Raw genomic sequence first — 14413 nt, 5'->3', positions numbered from 1 at the left:
CCATCACTCAAGCTTTCCTGGGCTGCCTTGACCTTGCTAATGGATAAAAAATAAGTTACTTTAAAAATAAAGATTGGTTAGTAATCCGGACCTCAGTTTGACAAGTTGGAGGAGTGACAGTTTGACAAGTGTATCTTTCAAACACTTTTTGATTATTTTCTTTAAAACATTATCAGTAAGTAATGTTGTTGTATTTAATGATTAAGCTCAAGCAATTTAAACATGGGGTTGGCATCCATAATTTAAAAGGCCATTCACTAAATCTTCATCTTAACATTTCCATTTAAGAAATTTGTAATTGTCAACTTGTTAGAGTTTTAAAAATCCAGGTTGAAAAGTACTACTCCTTACAGTTTTATGGTTACTAAAACATTTTACGCATCCTTTCATGTCATTACTCTTGCTTGAGCATAGATAGACCTGTTAACTTGAGAGATGGTTACCACCAAAGAAGTAGTTGGTGTGCATCTGGCTTTCTAATGGATAAAAGTTGTTTTATTGCACTTTCTTTCTGCTCATTTCTAATTAATAGGGAGAGAATTTTGCTTTATTGCTTCAGTAATAATATACAGTTTCTCCTCAAGTACTTTGGAACAGATAGAACTAGGGACTTGGGTAGGAAGTGTTCAATTTATATATCACTGATATGTTTTATGAGAATGGAGAATGTTTTTCTCATTGTCTTAAGTTGTGGGGAAGAAAAATATATTTTTAAATAGTATGCACAAAGTTAATGCACAATCTATTAATTTTTTCTAAGTATTTAAATTCACACAAAAAGTTAGAAACAGCAATGTCTAATTTAGAAAAATTAGTTCCTTTTTCTATCTTAAGTTGCTGATTCATAGGTAAATAGAACATTAGTAGGTAGCTGTAGTTTTTCTTTTTTCAAGACAGATCCAGCAACTTGAGGATAAAGTAACAAAATAATATGTACAAATAAAATATTTTGACGCTGATGGTTAAACTTTATAGTTTGACTGTGAGGTTTTTTTCATTGACTTCTAGCTAAAGTGCCAACAATGGAAGAAAATTACTGTTTCCATGGTTAATACACTGTGAAAGTAGAGTTGCTGTACCTTACATAATAATAGCATTGGGACATGTAGAAGGAATATGCTGTATAACCTGAAAATCATTTATTATTATTTCCTGGGAGAATCTGCAAATATTTGAACATTCCCGTGAGATATCTGACAGGAGAGTCTTTCAGAGATTTTAAATTTAAAATAGCCATCAATATGCAGACATTTTTGCTTAGTTTGTTTATACTCCTTATGTAATGGTGACATTACATTGAGTCCAGGTGTATTAAGGAACCAAATAAGTATAATGTTGATGTTTTGGATTATATTTCACATTTTTTACTTTATCATTCTTTCTGATACCCAAATTTTCTTTCACGGTGAACTCTTGCTAAGTCATACACATCATGGTAGTATAAGATCTAATCTACGTTTTAAGTATTTTCTTGTTCTTAGAAAGTTTTCTATTCCAGGTACAATATATAGATCTTGAAAGATACTCATTTGTAAAACAAACACACACAAACATTATGTCAGTAATGATTATCACTCTGAAGTTGAACATAATACTAAGGTAGAAAAACAGCTCTATTTCATCCATAACTTACTTGTGGCTTAATTATTCTGTGTAAATAATTCATATAGTAACTAGGAGATATTTATTTAACATTCAAAATGCAGAGTACTGGGTTGGTTGCTGCAGGTCAGGGATCCCCACTCCCATTAGGAACCAGGCCAGATGGCAGGAGGTGAGTGGCAGGTGAGGGAATGAAGCTTCATCTGTATTTACAGCCACTCCCCATGGCTCACATTACTGCCTGAGCTCCACCTCCTGTCTCATAGGAGCGAAACCCCTATTATGAACTGCATATGTGAGGAATCTAGGTTGCATGCTCCTTATGAGAATCTAATGCCTGATGATCTGTCACTGTCTCCCATTACCCCAGATAAGACCATCTAGTTGTAGGAAAACAAGCTCAGGGCTCCCACTGATTGATTCTACATTGTAGTGACTTGTAGAATTATTTCATTATGTATTACAATTGTCATAATAATATAAAGTACACAATAAATTTAATGCGCTTGAATCATCCGACAACCATTCCCCACTTCTGCTGTCTGTGGAAAAATTGTCTTCCACAAAACCCCTGTCTAGTGCCAAAAAGTTTGGGGACCACTGCCATAGGGAATGCAAAGATGAACAAGAATTTAGTCCCAGACCTCCAGAGTTCACGATAAGATATATGAAAATAACCTTGAATGTATGGCAGAAAATAAGTCCCTATGAAAATCTGTTTCCCTTCTCTGTAATACAAACTTTATTCTGATTCTACTGCAGATTATGTTTTCCTGATAGCTGTTTATGTTCCTTTGTTGGGCTTTCCATCGAAATGACTGCTTTTGATTCCTTTCTTTTTGCCTCATCACTGTTTTATGGAGCAAAATATTCAGTAGTTTTTCTGTCATGTCAGAATTATCTCATGAAGAGATTTTCTTTTCCATTGTTTTATGTTTCTACCTGGTTACTTTGTGTCTCTACAGAATCATATGTTTACTTATTTTTCTGTGAATGAATAATACAACATTTAAAAAATAGATTATAGATGGGTATTTCTTAATTGCATAAGTCGTTTTCTGTAAGTAGAGTGATCAACTCAACTTTAATACTCAGGTCTGTACAGATAATTCTTAAGTATGTATTAAATAACAAATTTTCCTAACACGAGTTTCTAGCTTTGTGCTACATACCTTCACGTGTTTCTCAAACATCGGTGGTAGATATTGTTGGTGCCCTGCCCAGATCCCCTGTACTTGTTGTATTTGTTTTGTTAAAAATTGCCCTTAGCTAAATGGAAGTGCATCACCGGGAAAACTATGTTCATCCCTCATCTTTGCACCTCTCAGCATTGAAAAAGAACACTTCTTATACGGGATGTAAGACGCTGGCCTCTCTGCCTCAAAGTGGGATCAAGTCTATGGTACAGTTGGTGCTTTCGCATGGGATTTGGCTGAAGCTCATCTCCAGTTGAGACCATATTCTTGCTTGACTTTTTCCTCTGTCCTGTCTTGTTTTCCTTAATACCTTTTTCCTGAGAGTGATCTGCGAAAATCAATTGTACAAGAACCCCTGTCTCAGGCTCCAGTAGGAATACTACCGAAAACATATGCCAATATTGATTTTATCAACTTCTCCTTAAATGTGGTTTTCTTTCTATATTTTCAGTCCCTAATAAATAATGTCATTTTATGACCGTTAATCTAGAAATCTGGAAGTCACCTTTGACCCCTACTAGTTACTGTATATCAGTAGTTCTCAAACATTTTGGTCTCCGGATGTCTTTATACTCTTAAAAATTATCAAAGAGCCTTCATTTATGTGAGGTATATGTATAAATATTTACCATATTAGAAATTAAAACTGAAAAAATATACATTTATTTTAAAAGCAGTATAAACTAATTAAATATGAATATAAAACATTTTTATGAAAAATTGCTATATTCCTAAACAAATTTAGTCTGAACAATATCATTGTTTTACATTTTTTTCAGGGCTTTTTAATATCTGGCTTAATAGAAGTCAGCTGGATTCTGATATTTGATTCTGTATTCAGTCTATTGCAATATTGCCAACCAGGTAGCTTTTGGGAAACACTGTTGGATCTCAGGAGAAAATGAGACACGAGAGTGCCAATAATGACTTACATTATTATGAAAATACTTTTAATGCTACAGATCCTGTGGAAAAGTCTGACCTTGGATCACACTTTGAGAAACATCACTGCATATCAGTTGACAAACTAGTCATATTGATTTTGCCATGAAATGTTTGATAATGTAGTTAACCACATGAACTTCAAATACTCATAACCTGGGTTAAAATCATAGGCAAAATTCTTCTCATGTCATTCAATTCAACTTTGGTTTTAAAGAACTCAAACTGCGGAGTCATTTATTAATATAATCTGTTTCATAGCATATGCCTTAAGGATGACAATAATTGAGGCCTCCAGTGATGGCAGTAATTGAGGTTCCTGTGTATTAATATATGCAACTTTAGAGCGTTATTAATAAAGACTTATTTTTTTCCTTGAGAGAAAATTCTAATGTGTCAGTGCTTTGTCTTTTGTTATTATCAGAGATTCTTAGTAAACAAACCGTGTTAATCAAATTGAAGGTTTAGTTCAAAGTTTTTCCATGATTTGTGTCATCACAAGTGGATGGACAGCAAATCTGAGCTTTTACTTTACTTGTTCTCTGGAGAGATTGAAAGTACTCGAAGGTTAATGAGGACAGAATTCTTCCAGCTTAATTCACATAGGCTAATAATTAAACTATGCCCAACTTTTAAGAAAGCATAGACTTTAGTCTCATCCATTTCTTCTTGTCTTGAAATACATCTTTACATGTTTAAGGAAAAATCTATCACATAAAAACTAAAGTTACTATTAGTCCTGATTACTTTGTAATAGCAGTGATGCCAGAACTGCCATTAGAGGCAATTACTTATATTTATTTTTAAAATTGTATTTATTTTTGCGAAGATGATATGTCATATGGAATAAGGCTTAGCTCATTTGCTATTTTTATTTTATTTTTACAACTCAATCATAAAACATTTACCAGGCTTCCAGTGTAACTAGGGATGATGCTAGTACTAGAGATTAGAAAACAATAGACCTTTATCTTTAACAGGCTTGCCTATTGTAGATTTTCTTCCTCCAGTAGATTATAAATTCTGTGATAGTGGACAATATAGTACATTTATGATCATCCAAAATATATTTATGTAAATTAGTCCAGTTTAAAAAATATATAATTTAAAAATCATCTGTAGCTCTTTACGATTGGCAGTAATAGGCTGGGTTGGTGGCTTGTGCCTAGAATCCCAGCTTTTTGAGTGACCGAGGTGGGGAGATCACTTGAGCCTAGGAGTTTGAGACCAACTTGGGCAACATAGCGAAACCCTTTCTCTACAGAAAATACAAAATGTTATCCGGGCATCGTGGCATGTGCCTGTAGTCCCAGCTACTTGGGGGGCTGAGGTGGGAGGATCACCTGAGCCCAGGAGGTCAAGGCTGCAGTGAGCTATGAATGAACCACTATAATCCTGCCTGCATGGCAGAATGACCCCCTCCCTAACCCCTCCCCCCTGAAAAAACAGCAATCATCTGGATAAAATTATATAATGACATTTTTATCATTAGTCATTGGCTGGTGGCTGGTGGTAGGTGACACCGCTTAAGAGTTTATTGAATTATCTTCTTTAATAATTTGTTTGAATTTTGTTTTCTTTTTCCTATAGCAGTGCTATCCAGGAAAACTTTTTATGCTAAAGGAAATGTTCTATATCTGTACTGTTCAATATAGTAGCCACTAGCCACATGTGACCATTGAGCAGTTCAAATACAGCTAGTATGACTGAGAAACTGAAGTTTTAATTAATCTTCATAAATTTACATGTACATAGCTACATGTGACTAGTGTCTACTGAATGTGACAGTACAGTTCTATAGTGTATTAACTTTATCAGAAAGTGGTAATAGTTGAATTACATAGAGAGTTACTCTCATTATTTTATTTATACAGGAACCTATTTTCAGAATTGTACTTAAAGATATCTGTAATAATATTGAGTCTTAAGATTAAATTATAATGGTAATTAAATTATAATTGTTATTTTTTCAAAGTTCTATTAGAAGGTAAGCAGGCACACTTTTTCATATGACATAAATATTGCTACAATGTGCATTATAATGAATGAATCATTTTTATTCATCTCTGTTTTCATTTTTGTCATAAAGTTTAGTCACTTTGTGTTGAATGGGTTAGAGGACTGTTCAGACTGATGAGGGAAATAAGTGGTAGGAATTAGCCAGTGGGTGATGATTTTCTGCATTCATGCAAAGGAATAAGTAGAAAAAAAATGGAATCAGTAGAACTTGAGATTTAGGTCCTTTCTGGTTTGGAGTAGCACTTGGTAGAGCTACCGCAAGATGCTTGCAAAGATATGAATACTTAGCGCAAAGGATTAATGAAAGCAGATGCCGAATAGGACTTATCCTGGAAAGCATCCAGTCTGAATTGTTTTGCAATCATGAAGAGAAGGGGATTGTAAAATCTTTTCATTAATTAAAAAAGAAATTAATGATCATAACAACTAAGTGCGAATGTCAAAAATCATGCAGCAGTTTTTATAGTAACGATGTTATTTCTAATCAGGATGCAATAAAATTATGTGATATTTTCAGGTATGTGTGCTATGTTTAATACTCATAATCTGATGATGTCAAATCTTTATTTTTAGGGGATTTACTCTTACTTGAGGAGGTAAAATTGAGCAATTTTAAGAGTCCATGGGATCCTGGATTAAAAAGCTATAGTACAGGCTTATTAGTAGAGGAATGTTTCTACTACCATAAAATCTAACTATTCTGTGTAAGGAAGGGTCTGTTGGTTCTGTACCTTACACTGCCTCTATCACTCTCCACATATCGATTTAAAGAGACTAGCTCTCTCTGACCTTTTATTGATGCCCTTAAAATCTTTATTTCTATCTAGGGTGAGCCCATCACTTTCTGTGAGGAGAGTTTTGTAAAGCACCGCTCAAGCGTGATGAAACAGTTCCTGGAAACTGCAGTTAACCTCCAGCTTTTTAAGCAGGTAAGAATGGACCTCCACATTTTTCTTTTGTAACAGAACATCGTCAGTTTTACACGTTTGTATTACTCTAAAACTATGTTCAAACCCTGAGTAGCATCTTTTCTAGAATTTCAGGAAAGTTTTCTGTCTTTTATAACTCTGTAACTAGTTATGACATAGCACTCTAGAAATACTATGTAATAACTTTGCTTTTAAAAAATTTCTCATCAAATGTGATAGAGCTTAAAGTCTCATTGAGAAAGAATATACATTCACAGAAGCAGCAGCAACATGACTAGTTTTACTTATATAAGGCATCTTAGAAGAAGTTATTTTGGTATGGTGGATTGATACGGTAAACAAACTGTATTTTTATAGGATTATTCCATTGTAATACAGTTTATAAAATAGTTCATAAAATGAATATTTAACTGTTTAAGCTTTGTAAGACTTTTTAATACTCATGCATTCAGAATTAAAAATAAGACTCATGGTTATGCTGTTTGTCCTGATTTTTGGTTCAGAAAATATAATTGCTATTTCAAAAAAGCAGTAACTAGACATCAGATTTCAGAAATTTTGGATGCACCGGTTCTGTCATTCCATTGTGTAATCATAGCAAGTCTCTTAAATTGTCTTCGTTTCTGTATACAAATTTTGAATTACGTTCTTAACACTTGTTTTTCTTATTCCACATGACAATGTTAAGTGTGAAGTTTACTATGTGAATTAAGCATTTAATGAAGACCTACTGTGTGTCATAAACTGTGCTCAGGGCCAGGATACAAAAATGAATAAAAAGTCAGTAATGCCCTTGAGAAGCTGACAGTCTTAACAATTTTTTTTGAACTGTTAGAAGAGAAGATACTATATAACTCAAAATAACCTTCAAATTAGGTCAGTAAAGAAATCAACATGGCAACAATTAATGCTACTACCTCTGAGGAATTTTTTAAAAATTATCTGAGATTACAAAATACTCTGGGGCAGGGGGAGATACCTGTCTTCCAATAAGTGAAGTTTTACATTAAGGAAACGGTTAAGGTTATCCTATATACAAACTTAAGGAGCATGGATTTCATGATCAGAGATGTCTTGTGAATTTCCAAAAAATAGAGTGGGCTGCTTTTGGAACGTTTTGTCCCTAGAGGTCTCCAAGCATAGACTGAATTACTTCCCAGGGTTGAAAGGAAGATCAAGTGATAGTGCTTTATAAATGCTAAAGTATAGCACAGTACAGTCCCAGGCTAGTCATGCAGTGCATGCTTTTGAGTACAATATCAGTACCTTTTTGTATTTTTCTCTGTCAAGAAGAGACATTGTCTTCCATTATCAAAACTGAGTTGTGAAGATTATATGGGGGTCAGGGATTGAATGGGTAGGTAGAATATCTAACTTACTTCTCTATGATTATGAGCTCCTGTAACTAGATCCTTACCACTTAATAAAGTTAACAAAATGGTAATTTTTTTGCATAGTTACAGAAGCATTTACTTTTTAGGAGTCATGTATAGTTGGGTTACATCTTGACTATATCACAGAATATCTATTTTACATTAGTACATGTTTCTTTTTCTTTAAAATAGAAATATTACCACCTACCTCACAGGATTATAATAAGGTTTATGTGAATTAACACATGTAACTTCAGCACAGTGCATGGTGCTTTGTTGATGCTCAGCAAATCTTAATGTCTGCCTCATTCTTAGAGAAATTACATTTAAAAATACCTATCTGTGTAGGACTTTAAAAAAATACAATTTGGTCAAGGAGGTAAATGTAAAATATGAAAATAGTCAACCAAAGAACTAATTATATGGACAATGTGGATAGTCTTACTTGCACAAATTGGCTGTCTTCTAGAACTTGATATATTTATGATTCTTAAAAAAGTGATACATGAAGATAGCCCTGAAAGGATTGAAAAAGATTCTTGTTGACAGTTTCACAAACGTCTAAAAGAAGAGTCAGTTGGTAAAAAACTGACACAGATGAATCCTCAAAGATTCTACTGATACGGCTGAAAAAATATAAAAATATTTATTAGGTATAAAAGATTTATAACTATGACTTCGTGATCCATTATAGGTCTAGAATTATTCTGGTTATCTCTTAGCACAGCTTATGCTTCAAATTTGAGAGGACTTTGACCCAGGAGAGCAGCATATAATTTTAAGGAAAGAGTTAAAGTGAAGTTTTATTTCTGATAATATGGCAAGGTCGGATCCATATATTACCTACATACTACAGTTTAAAACGTAATATTTAAAGAACTCCTTACATTGAGACAGTGTAAGAGACAAAACCTAGTGCTCATTTTACAAATGAGAAGTGTAATAGGAGACCCGATTCCTGTAATTCTGAGAAGACTTAGTGTACAAGTAAACTACAAATAAAGGTGCTTCCTTTCTCACTCAGTTTCCTGGGGATCTATAAGGAAACTCATACATCCAAAGCATTAGTGCTGGGTAGAGGGAAGGGAAAAGTGCTGCTAAGAAGTAACCACGTGTCAGCCTGCACAGGAATTTGCAGCCTGAATTAATATTTTCTGATTTTGGCTGACAAAACTCAAACCAAATTTAAAGTGACTCTAAATGTTAGTGCCCCCAGACCTCAGGAAGAGGTAAACATGTATTCGCTCTTCAGGAAATCACCTTCAGCCAGGCATCAAATAATTCGTCCAGCTAAAAGTCCAAAAGGATATTTTACTGTTAAAAATTATTAAAAGAGCCGGGTGCAGTGACTCACAGGAGAAAAAGTATTAGATCCTAGCAACAGGTGCCTGTAATCCCAGCATTTGGGAGGCCGAAATGGGTGGATCCTAAGGTCAGGAGATCGAGACCATACACAACAACAACAACAACAAAATTAGCTGGGCGTGGTGGCAGGTGCCTGTAGTCCCAGCTACTTGGGAGGCTGAGGCAGGAGAATGGCATTAACCCGGGAGGTGGAGCTTGCAGTGACTGAGATTGCATTGTTGCACTCCGGCCTGGGCGACAGAGTGAGACTCTGTCTCAAAAAAAAAAAAAGAAAAATTATTAAAAATACAAGGAAACATAAATGAGAGCTAGCAGAAACAACAGATGAAACTGACTTACAAAGATTTTAAATATTGGAATTATCAGAAATAGAATATGAAAATAGCCTGTTTAACATATTGAAAGAAGAAACAAGCTTTAAAATGTTCAGAGAAGAAAAACTTTTTTAAAGAGTGCAAAGACAATTTCAAAAAGGTAGCAAATAAACTTCTGTTAGGGAAGCATGTAATAATTGAAATTAAATAAATTGATGAGTGTAACTGCAGATCAGATATAAGTGAAGAGAGGTTTGCTAAGCTGAAGATATATTTGGAAAAGAAGTTATACAGAATGTGGTATGGAAAGACAGAGAAATAGAAAATATAGGAAGTTGATAGACGTAGAGGGTAGACTAAGAATGTCCTTAAATTCATATAGTCAGTTCTAATAGGTGAAGACAGAAAATGGAGCAGAGACAGTAGTTGAAAGGATAGTGCCAGAACCAGTGAAAATACACTTCATAAATTTTCAAATTTATGAAGTCTTAACATCCAAACCGAATAAAGAAGAATCTGTGCCCAGACGCAGTGTATATTCAGCTATGAAACACTAAAGAAAAGGGATTTTTTTTTTAATAGAAGAAAAAAGATTACCTTCAAAGGAGCAACATATTGACAGCTTACTTCACAGCAGCAACAATGGAATCTAGAAGATACTGGCATGATGTCTTCTATGTGTTGAGAAAAAATGCTTAGAATTCTGTGCCAAACAAAACACCTTTTAATTATGAGTGACATGAGGACATTTCCCAAGAAAAACTGAGTTTGTTCCCATTGTGTTGGTTTTATTAATGTGTCCACTTGGCTAGGCTACCATCCCCAATTATTCCATCAAACAGCAATTTAGGTTTTACTATGAAGGGATTTTAAAGATAAAATTAAAACTCCTAATTATTTGACTATAAATAAAGAAGATTATTCTAGATAATCTAATTGGTGAACCTATCTGAATCACTTGGAAAGCCTTAAAAAGAGGACTCACCAGCCTGGGCAGCATGGTGAAACCCTGTTTCTACAAAAAATACAAAAATTAGCTGGATATGGTAGTTCACACCTATAGTCCCAGCTACTATGGAGGCTAATGTGGAATACCTGAGCCCAGGTGGTTGCGGCTGCAGTGAGCTGTGAGCATGCCTGCCACTGCACTCCAGCCTGGGCGACAGAGTGAGACCCTGTGTCAAAACAAACAAACAAACAACAGCAGCAGCAACAAAACAGGAGTAAGGTTTCCTTCAGAGAGAGAATTCTACTTGTGGATAACAGCTTGGTTCTTTGCCCCTTAGCTCAAGACTGCCCATGATTTTCCCTTACTGACAACCTGTCCTGTGAATTTCAGACTTGCTTAGCCAGCCCTGCAATCATGTAAGCCAATTCCTTCTCATAAATCTCATGTGTATGTGTATAAATATAGAATTTCCAACTGTTTTTTCTTCTCCAGTTGAACCCTGACTCATACACCAATAGCAAAAAGAAATCCTTAAGGAAGTACTTTAAGGAAGTACCTCAGGGAGAAAATCTTCTCAAATGAAAGATCCAAGTTGGATGGTCTGAGATACAAGAAGTAAGGAAGAGCAAAAGACATGTTAAATATATGGATTAAAATGAAGCATTATTGACTGTATAAACCAGGCAAATTATTCCGTATGTTCAAGAATCAAATGGCTCCAATTCAGATTCCAAAAAGTTCCTGTTTTATTTATTGCAAAATCATACCTAATTTTCAAACACTAAAAATTTCCCTCTGAGAAAGGTGCCAACTATTTTTTTTTTCCTTTTTGAGATGGAGTCTCGTTCTGTTGCCCAGGCTGGAGTGCAGTGGCGACATCTCGGCTCACTGCAACCTCTGCCTCCCAGGTTCAAGCGATTCTCCTGCCTCAGCCTCCTGAGTAGCTGGGATTACAGGCACATGCCATGATGTCAGCTATTCTTATTGGGACTCCTAGCATATACAGTTTAGCCAAAAAAAAAAAAAAAAGTATAAAGATTTAGAAAGAAACACACCAAACTGACGTTTTTATTTCTTTGGAGATAGATGTTTCTTTTTTTTTTTTTTTTTTTTTTAATTTATTTATTATTATTATACTTTAAGTTGTAGGGTACATGTGCATAACGTGCAGGTTTGTTACATATGTATACTTGTGCCATGTTGGTGTGCTGCACCCATCAACTTGTCATTTACATCAGGTATAACTCCCAATGCAATCCCTCCCCCCTCCCCCCTCCCCATGACAGGCCCCTGTGTGTGATGTTCCCCTTCCTGAGTCCAAGTGATCTCATTGTTCAGTTCCCACCTATGAGTGAGAACATGCGGTGTTTGGTTTTCTGTTCTTGTGATGACATGGATGCAGCTGGAAACCATCATTCTTAGCAAACTATCACAAGGATAGATGTTTCTTAAAACATGATGGAATAAATTTGACTTGATTGAAATTCAGAACTTTTAGTCATCAAAAAAACAGTATATTTGCAATACGTACAAATTGCTCAAGGATTTAGAATCTACAGTATAATAAACAAACTACCACATGCCAGTAAAAACATATCATCCAATATAATTTAATTGTTCAAAAGATTTGAAGAGGCACACGCAGATGAAGAAACTTGCATCACTAATAATGATCAGTAAGATACTCAGCCTCATTAGTAATCAGAGAACGTCAAATAAAAAATAATGAAATAGTACTTGACGGTCACCAGACTGGCCAAGTTTTAAAAACCTGAAAATCCCCAATTTGGGCAAGAACATAGAGCAAGGGACAAAGATTTAACTGTTTATTGAAGTGTAAATTTGCACAAGTTAACACTTTGGTACTACCCTTTTATTTTTAGAATATGAATTTCCTGTGACCCAGAAATTGCATTCTGAAATGTGTACCAAAAGTCATTTACCAAAATTGCTCATAAAAGCAAAGTCTGGATGTAATCTTAGATATCCATCAGTGTTAAAATCAGTAGATTGTTACATTCATACAACAGAACACTAAACATCAGGGAAATGAATTAACTACAGCCAAACTGAAAATGAGTGAATCGAAAGGAGCAAGTTACTGAAGAGATATGTGATGAGACATTTTATGTAATATTCGAAAGCAGGAAAAGCTAAATAATATGTTAGGTAAACATATTTATGTGATAAAACCATAAAGAAAGGCAAATATTGACTGTTACATAAAGTGTTCTACAAATATAACCACTAATCTTTGTAAGCTGTTTAAAATAAATTTTAAAGTCTTTCAAATAAATACCAATATTGTGATTTTGATCCTCAAGAAAAAAAAATAAAAAGCAAGGAAAGAATAAACTGAAAGGATTGTGGGCTCTTATATAGAAAGGAAGAAGAAAGAATATAATATAAAGAAAAAAGAATCTATACCCACACACAGTGTATATTCAGCTATAAAACATTAAAGAAAAAGGGAATTTTTTTTTATTTAAATAGGAGAAAAAAGATTACCTTCAAAGGAGCAATATTGACAGCTTACTTCACATGAGTAATAATGGAATCTAGAAGATACTGGCATGACATCTTCAATGTGTTGAGAAAGAAATACCTAAAATTCTATGCCAAACAAAACACCTTTTAATTATGAGTAACATGAGGACATTTCCCAAGAAAAACTGAGTTTGCTCCCATTGTGTTGGTTTTATTAATGTGTCCACTTGGCTAGGCTACCAACCCCAATTATTCCATCAAACAGTAATTTAAGTTTTGTTATGAAGGGATTTTAAAGATAAAATTAAAACTCCTAATTATTTGACTATAAATAAAGATTATTCTAGATAATCTGATTGGTGGACCTATCTGAATCTCTTGGAAAGCCTTAAAAAGAGGACTAACCAGCCTGGGCAGCATGGTGAAACCCTGTTTGTACAAAAAACACAAAAATTAGCGGGATGTGGTGGTGCACACCTGTAGTCCCAGCTACTAGGGAGGCTAACTAGAGAGGTCCCTGAAAGGGAGGGACCTTTAAAGGAAGGACAACATTCTCCTAGTTTACTTATCATTTAAAAAATATTACAATTGTATAATTTTTGTTGTATTTTATTTTTTTAAAATTTTAATTGACAATAATGTATGTTTATGGGCTACAATGTGATGTTTCAATATACACACACATTGTAGAATGATTATATAAAGCTAATTAACATATCTATCACCTCACATACTTCTTTACAATGTTGCGAACATTTATAATCTACTTTTTTAGGCCAGGCACAGTGGCTCATGCTGGTGATCCCAGCACTTTGTGAGGCTGATGGGGGTGGATCACCTGAGGTCAGGAGTTCGAGACCAGCCTGGCCAACATGGTGAAACCTTGTCTCTAATAAAAATACAAAAATTAGCCAGGCAAGGTGTCGCACGCCTGTAATCCCAGCTACTCGGGAGGCTGAAGCAGAATAGCTTGAACCTGGGAGGCAGAGGTTGCAGTGACCCAAGATTGTGCCAGTGTACTCCAGCCTGGGCAACAGAGTGAGACTCCATCTCAAAGAAAAAAAACAAAACACAAAAACCCCTACTCTTTTAGCAATTTTGAAATGTACACTGCGTTAGTATTAACTGTGGTCACTATACCATGCAGTAGATCTCAAAAACCTATTTCTCTTGTCTAACTGAAACTTTGTATCCTTTGATCAAAATCTCCCCTCCCCTGGACACTCCTTCCTTCAGT

General features: G+C 34.8%; 2 protein-coding genes across 31 annotated transcripts in view; one reads left to right on the top strand and one right to left on the bottom strand.

Annotated features, from left to right (window-relative positions):
* The window catches only part of CRB1 (crumbs cell polarity complex component 1), a 500591-nt gene that overhangs the window by 124336 nt on the left and 361842 nt on the right, over positions 1-14413 (bottom strand). The gene's annotated exons all lie outside the window — the stretch shown is intronic.
* DENND1B (DENN domain containing 1B) overlaps positions 1-14413 on the top strand; it is a 279648-nt gene that overhangs the window by 195276 nt on the left and 69959 nt on the right. For all 29 annotated transcript variants that reach the window (XR_012430982.1, XR_012430989.1, XR_012430990.1 and 26 more), the window contains one exon: positions 6587-6688. Coding sequence is in view for 26 of the 29 variants with exons in the window: in XM_074031769.1 (XP_073887870.1) it covers positions 6587-6688 (102 nt within the window). In the remaining 3 variants the exon portion in view is untranslated. The remainder of the gene's footprint in view (positions 1-6586; positions 6689-14413) is intronic.

The sequence above is a fragment of the Macaca fascicularis genome, chromosome 1 (assembly GCF_037993035.2).
Source record: "Macaca fascicularis isolate 582-1 chromosome 1, T2T-MFA8v1.1".
Lineage (NCBI taxonomy): Eukaryota > Metazoa > Chordata > Mammalia > Primates > Cercopithecidae > Macaca > Macaca fascicularis.
Note: the sequence above shows the minus strand (reverse complement) of the source record. Positions and strands in the feature narration are given on the sequence as shown.